Raw genomic sequence first — 7,987 nt, forward strand, 5'->3', positions numbered from 1 at the left:
CATTTTATGCCAGTTAGAATGGCGATCATTACAAAGTCAGGAAACAACAGATGCTGGAGAAGATGTGGAGAAAAAGGAACACTTTTACACTGTTGGTGGGAGTGTAAATTAATTCAACAATTGTGGAAGTCAGTGTGGTGATTCCTCAAGGATCTAGAACCAGAAATACCATTTGACCCAGCAATCCCATTACTGGATATATACCCAAAGGATTATAAATCATTCTTACTACAAAGACACACACACGTATGCTTACTGCAGCACTATTTACAATAGCAAAGACTTAGAACCAACCCAAATGCCCATCAATGATAGACTGGATAAAGAAAATGTGGCACATATCCACCATGGAATACTACACAGCCATAAAAAAGAATGAGTTCATGTCCTTTGCAGGGGCATGGATGAAGCTGGAAACCATCATTCTCAGCAAACTAACACAGGAACAGAAAATCAAACACTACATGTTCTCATTAATAAGTGGGAGGTGAACAATGAGAACACATGGACACAGGGAGGCGAACATAACACACCAGGGCCTGTCAGGACATAGGGGGCAAGAGGAGGGAGATCATTAGGACAAATACCTAATGAATGCAGGGCTTAAAACCTAGATGACAGGTTGATGGGTGCAGCAAACCACCATGGCACATGCATACCTATGTAACAAACCTGCACATTCTGCACATGTATCCCAGAACTTAAAGTAAAATTTAAAAAAAAATTTAAAATAATTTCTATAATTTAAATTGTGAAACTTCACATTGTCATGTTTTATTTAGTTTCAATGGTAAGTTGTCAGTTGCTGTAAAAAATACTTCTTACTGTATTTTGAAGTAAGCAAAATTATCAATTAAAATGGGCTTAAGAGTTATCAGTGGGCAAAAAGACCAGAATAAACACAGAAAAGTCATAATCTAAGGATAACCAAGCTGATTAGTTGAAAATATGTAGTTTTCTTGTAATTATATTAAACAAATCAATTTGTCATGTTCTTTTACCTTAAAAGTTATCTCTATGGTAAATTACTAAACCTTAAAAACAAAATTTATCTTATTAATCTCCAAGACATGAAGAAATACTGCTGGTAATCATTTAAGTGGCATACTGAGTTGATCTGAAGAGTCTAGGGTAAAAAAAAATCATTTTTTCTTTATCACCAGATAATAGAAAGTATACTGCTATAAGGTTAAGATTACCTAGTTATGCAAACTGCATGTATTACTGAATTGTCATGTAATACTTATATTAAGATTAATTGGACCAAGGGGTTAAAATATTCTGACCTCACACACGCAACTAACTAAATAATAAAGTGGCTGCACCTTTCACTCAATTAAAATTAAAATAATCATGTGCCTGGATATAAATTTTATTACTAAAATAATTTTTAAAAAAACATATTAATGGAACCTTCTACCCAGATCATGATAAATACCTTAGGCCTCAGAGTCAAAAGCCACATTTTGCTCTAATTAAATTCATTAAAACACATGACAACTATAGTTGAAAAAGCACGGGAATTTGTCTTATATTATCTGACTTCAAGTCCCCAGCTCTGTCACTGAGAACTATGAGTCCCCAGGCAAGATATTTAAGCTTTCTAAGGTTTAGATTTTCTTATATAAAATAAGGAATTTAAGTTAAATGATATATGGTCCCCTTTTATCTGTAACATACTATAATTTAACAAAATCTACCTTAAGACCATGTTAGCAAGAAAATTACATAGAAGACATCTTTCTTACTGATTTTTTAAATAAAGTTTATATATAAGAATGATTAAACCAATTGCAGATGGTAGAATGAATGCTTCAGGTAGTATATACCATGTTGAGGAAATAATTTCCACTTATTTACACAGAGAACTGAGAACCTGAAAGGACTTACAGCAAAGAACTCCTTATTAGAAAAGCCTTTAAGACTTGAATTAGAAGGAAATGTATGACTAATCATATAGGCAGACTCAGTTTAACATCTGTTAAATGAGGCTAATATTTGCTCAATTTACTTTAAAATTTCAGAGGATCAACTATTAAATATAAAATGCTTCAAAACCTACAGAAATAAAAAATACTACTTTCCAAGACATGCAGGCAAACTCCACTAACCTTTCCTAAGTGGCAAAAACTAGCAAATTTTGTAGTTTACAAAAATACAAGAGAAAGATGATATTCAGAGGGGTGAATATTGTAACAGAAAGCAAATACTGTTGAAATAAGCACTCAAGGTGATAGAACCAAGTCAAAAAAGTACTTTAATATTCTGAACTCTTAAAAAGCCAATCTCTCCATGCAAAATTCATTTGGCACACACTGTTGATTCCGTTATGAGTCGCTTATATTTTGCAACTATGAGTTGCTTATATTTTGCAACTTCAAAACCTGTATGATGATAAGACTTGAAATGGTATCTTTATCTAACACTGTAAGTGATGAGAAATAATTATTTTATTTAAAATAGTTGTGACATTTTAAAATGCATACATTTAAGAACTGTGAGAGAACATTTTCAAAGAAATCTTGGAAATTAAGAACAGTTCTGGCCTCCCTTGTGGCATGTCTATCTCCTTACTGCTGGTAAGTCTTACATTCTATCATCGTTCATTTGATTCCTTTAATGCTCAGCAAACCTTTCCTTTGAAGCACAAAATATGTTATACCACTTTCTTCCCAGTATCCTTTCTAAAATCGAATTACTTTCAAATCAATATTCTCCAGTGTCTCACAAGATTTACCCTTTTCAGCTCATCCTACAAGAGTTTTTGTCTTAACCTAGTCAATGCCTACCCAACTCAACACACAACCTTCATCCTTCACAGCATTTTAGTCACCTGCACTCTAGTTTGGCAAAACTACTGCCTAAACAACCAACTCTGGACTTTAAAACACTCAAGTTTCCTCTTTAACCATAGAATTCTACCTCCTACCTTTCTCTAAGTTACTATCTTGATCTCAAAGTGACTTGCTTTTCTTAATAAGCTCATTCCTGGCTGCGTGTCCCTTCCTACCCAGTCTGAACATGACCCATGATTTATACTAGGAATTATCCTCAAATCCCTTGCTTCATGGCCAAATGTTTGGAAAATGGTAGATTAAACTAAGTTAAATGGGTTCTCTTAGAGCAGAACTCCCTTGTCTTGCTATTTCCCCAAATTTATTTTATCAGAAATCCTTTGTACTCCCAAGACCTAAGTCCTCCACCAGCGTCCTGAGGAGCACATTTTTTGAAACACTAACTTACATTTTCTGCTTAGTCCTTCCCTACCTCTCATTCACTCGCTGTCTAAATTGCAGGGAGACATTATCCAACCAAGCACTGTATTGAAATACAACCATTCTTCCAGGCACGGTGGCTCACACCTGTAATCCCAGCCCTTTGGGAGGCCAAGGCAGGTGGATCGCCTGAGGTCGGGAGTTCGAAACCAGCCTGACCAACATGGAGAAACCCGTCTCTACTAAAAATGCAAAATTAATTGGGCGTGGTGACACATGCCTGTAATCCCAGCTACTCCAGAGGATGAGGCAGAAGAATCGCTTGAACCCGGGAGGCAGAGGTGGTGGTGAGCCGAGATCATGCCACTGCACTCCAGCCTGGGCAACAAGAGCAAAACTCCATCTCAAAAAAAAAAAGAAGAATGAAAGAAAGAAACAAAGAAAGAAATACATCCATTCCTTGACTCAGTAAGTATTTGTTGAGCGCCTAGCATGAGGCAGAAACTGTTCTAGGAGGTAGGGGTATAAAGATGATAAAAAAAAAAAAAAACAAAGGCTCTGATCTTATAGAGCTTTCACTCATCTAATAGGGAAAAAACAAATAAAAACTAATATATAAAATGTTACATGGTGATAACCACAATGAAGGTAGAATGAAGTAAGGGGAGAAAAGATAGTCACAATGCTGTCTTGGAGAAGTATGGATAATCAGGGAAAGTTTGTTTAATAAGGAGATAATAATGACATTAAAAAGGAAGGTAACTGATTACTATTAATTTACTAATGGTCAAATCTGAAGCCCTCTTTTGAATCCCCATCCTACTGGGCCTTTCGATAGTCTGAGCCACTGCTGATGAATCCCTTTCACCTTTAAATTCCTTTTTCTCTTGGCTTCAGTATTTCCTTCTCTCCTCCCAAGCATGCTATGTTTTATCTATACTGGACCTGCTAACATGCTTTTTGTGATTTTCTCCATCTAACAAACACACACTGAGAGGGCCTCCTATGCACTAGGCACTTAGCTAAATGTTTTATATATATTACATTATTTAATACTTAATATAATTTAGGTAGTTACATATTTAATAGCTCCATTTTTTTCATAGCAGGGAAAATAAGGGTTTAGATTAAGTAAACTGACCAAATCATAGAGCTAAAAAGAAACAAAGCAAGGACTCAAACAGTCCTCTCCAATATACTGTCTATTAAAATATCTGGCATCCAACTCAGTACCAAAAAGCAATAATTGCTAGATAAATGAATAAAGATAAATTATTCAGTAAACTAGTATACATTTATACTACAAAAAAAAAACAAAACAGAAATTTTGATGAGACATGACTGTCTTTAAACCACTGAAGAGCAGTCAGTCTTCTAACCAAGTTTTAGAGGGCAGTACTAAGATCTAATAATTTCAACAATCTGCAAGAGGAAAGGACAGCCTGACCTCTGTCATAATTTTTATAACCATTTATTAGGGATATGAAGGGAATGACAATACTGTATACAAGGATAAAATCTGCTTAGATTTTACCATCTCTTCTTTTGACAAAAAAAAAAAAAAAAAAAGCTTGTAAGAGATTAGAACTCTGCCAAGTCTAGAACTACTTCTATTATCCTTAGATAGATTTTGTAGGGCACAAATTTTATTGAATGAAAAGGCTTTGCTATAATTACCCACAGAAAGTAGAAGTGCTCAGATATTGATTCTACAAAAACATAGATAACTTACATTTGGTTTCAAAGTATAGAGCTTAAGCCTAATACCTCATCTATTGACTATTCAAGAAGCATAAAGACCCAGAAGACCAAAAGTAAAACAAATGGTATATGATTACATGCAAATAACGTAAAAGTTATAAGAAAGAGCAAGATTATCTTTAATAGAAATTTTCAAGAGTCCATATATTTTCTGGTTTTATAGCCAAGATCAATGTCTGGTAACTGGTTTCAACTAGAAACATATGTCTAATGCCAGAGTACAATACTTACTCAATTACTCTGACACATTAAGCAAACTTTTGAATATTTCTTACTGGACACTGCAATATATTATTTATTAGACACCTTCAAAGTACTAGACTTTAACTTCCAATAGAGGTAAGAAACTACTTTATCTATCACTGTATCAGTGTTTCTAGAATGAAAGAATGGATGAATGAATTAATGAACAGTAAACTTAAGACTCAGAGTTTGATATTTGCAAAGTGTGATCTCTTAGAGGAGGGAGGGGGAGAAGGAGAAAGGGGAGAAAGGCACCATCCTAACTTCAACAGAAAATTCTCAGAACTTTTATTAAATTGAACCACTTGAAATTATCAGAATTCAACTGTTTTGCCCTACATAATTTAAGGCAACTTCACATATTTCAACCCGATTTATCACAATTAAACACATGACAGTTAATGACAGAATCTTATTTTCTTAAAAAAAATGTAAAAGTAAAGAGCAAGCACTATTAACATCATAAGCTGGGCCCTGTAACATCATAAGCTGGGTCCTTCAAACATGCCTATAAATACAGAATCCTACCTATTTGTCCACCTATCCAATTGAGTATCATAATAGGTTTCCACTACATTTTAAAAACATTCATAGTAAGGTTTCAAAAGCAATATCTTAGCACTGTTAAAATGTAAGGTCCACTAAAATGTAGGTTCGATGAGAGTAAATCTTTATCATTTTTATTCTTTGCTGCATCCTAGAACCTAAAAAGATGCCCGTAATAGACATTTATTTAACAACAAATATTTATTGAGTACCACTTTGTGTCAGGCATTGTTTTAGGTGCCTAGGATACGTAAGTGAAAAATCAGATGATGATCTTTGTCTTAATAACAAATGTTGAATAAAATCATAAAAATCTGCAAACTGTTAAAAAAACACTTTATAGATAATATGTAATAAAACCTTATCATATTGTGTATGATAATCTCATGAGAATTCCAGAACCCATACCCCTACCCACTGTGCTTTAATCCCACCAAGATACAAAAGTATCTTGAAAGTAAAAAAATACTGTACTATCATTACAATTCCTTATTTCATGGAAACTTGAATTATCTTCCAAAAACACCTAAGCAAAAAACAAGACCTTCATTTGGTCTGAAATGGCAAATGAAGTGGCACACTGCAGCGGTCCACAAATGAAAAATTATCAGAATTATTTATCAGAGCAAAAGCACGAAATAAACTCCTACTCACGTTATTACATCTGTTTTTTGGTGAACTTAGGTGACTGAAAAAGTTACCGGTTACCACTTTTCACTTCATCACACAATGTACAATATTTTACTCCCTAGCATGCAACAATACACAAGACTCAAAGCTTCTGCTAATTCTTAATTCCAGCTGAATCCGTGTAAACTAGGAGACAGGGGAAAAGGAGCTAAATCAAGACAAGCGGATCTTTCAATTCTGAAGGTTTGTTCTTCATCAAAACAAATTAAAAAATCTTGAAATTGTTGTTGCCCATGCTAGTTACCGTGGTTTTTTCCTTCCTTTGTTTTTAGGTGAATGCTTTCATTACACAGGATAAAATGGGTAAACAGAATAGAGAAAAAGTGAAAGAACTGGAAACAAAGCAAAATCTGGAGTCATGGTTACAGTACAAAGATAAACCCAAAGATAAGGAATCAATTACAGGCTCTTCCTCACTCAGCGGCCGTGAATAAGCCATCAAATCCTCCTGGTAATCGATTGTACCGGCTCTAAAGCTGGCCAGTGACACTTCCTTAGGAGATGCTCTGACATCCCTCCGACAGAAGATGCTGTCAAAATGTTAAGAAGCGGTTACCTAGGGAAACTAGCCAAGGAATGTCAGCAGCTCGAGGCTGGAGACACACCCCGGGGCTCCAGCACAAACTGGCCTGGTGATGTTAAGACCGTGGACAATAATGGAGAGAATCCAGTGCAAGGAAAACAAAACCTGGCCAGAGACTGGGATCACTAAAAGGGCACTCAGGAGTCAAGCAAGATCAGAAAATAGTAGGAAAAGACGTGCAGGCATCTTGCAGAGGCAGGATCTGGCTCCGGGCTGGCAAGCCCAGTTGAAGACCGTCTGAGGCGGGGCAGCCCGGGAGCGTTAGCTCCACCGCATCGGGGACAGTCCGGCTGCCTATGGCCCCGGCGCCCGGAGACGCGGCGGCGACGCGGTGAGGTCCACCGCTCCGAACCTGCCCTCGCCTTCCTGCTACTGGTGTCCAGGGTCCCCAGCTGTTCCGGGCCCGCTCTAGTCGTCCTGCCCGCATCCCTTCATCGCCTCACCTTCCAGTCCCTCCATTGCGCCACCGCCCCGAGCTCAGCGAGACTCCTCCAGCAGCTCCCGCCGCCGCCCAGCTCTGGCTGTAGCAACCCAGCCGCACCTCCCACCCGCTAACATTCCGGGCTCCCATTGGTTCCGCAGCTGCGGGGGCGGGGATCCGTGGGGGCGGGGCCGCGGTGGGGGCTAGGCTCCTGCCGGTCTCCGCCTGGTTGCCACCCGGCTGTGTCTCCCCCGGTTACCCTCCAGGGAGCCGCGAGCCGCTTCAGGTTGCATTCTGCGACGCAACGGCGCCTTTGTTTCACTCCAGCCTTGTTTTCCCTCATACCTTATCCTCCTATTTAGAGTACCTCAGCACCTCATGGACTCTGCTTCACCAGTTCCTCAAATCAAGTCAATGCCTCTGACTTCTAGCCGCCATCCCTCCCAGTAGATACTTTAAACAGGCAAGCAAATCAAACAAACGCCCAGCAGGCTTGCATGCAGGACTCTCTGTTTTCCGCTCTTTGGT

General features: G+C 37.8%; 1 protein-coding gene across 1 annotated transcript in view; it reads right to left on the reverse strand.

The window, feature by feature from the left end:
• The window catches only part of ZC2HC1A (zinc finger, C2HC-type containing 1A), a 53,988-nt gene extending 46,389 nt beyond the window's left edge, over positions 1-7,599 (reverse strand). The window contains exon 1 of the mRNA XM_011937155.1: positions 7,482-7,599. Within this exon, the coding sequence (XP_011792545.1) occupies positions 7,482-7,497 (16 nt within the window). The 5' untranslated portion in view covers positions 7,498-7,599. The remainder of the gene's footprint in view (positions 1-7,481) is intronic.
• Between the last annotated feature and the right edge of the window lie 388 nt (positions 7,600-7,987).

The sequence above is a fragment of the Colobus angolensis genome, unplaced genomic scaffold (genome assembly GCF_000951035.1).
Source record: "Colobus angolensis palliatus isolate OR3802 unplaced genomic scaffold, Cang.pa_1.0 Scaffold16, whole genome shotgun sequence".
Taxonomy (NCBI): Eukaryota; Metazoa; Chordata; class Mammalia; order Primates; family Cercopithecidae; genus Colobus; species Colobus angolensis.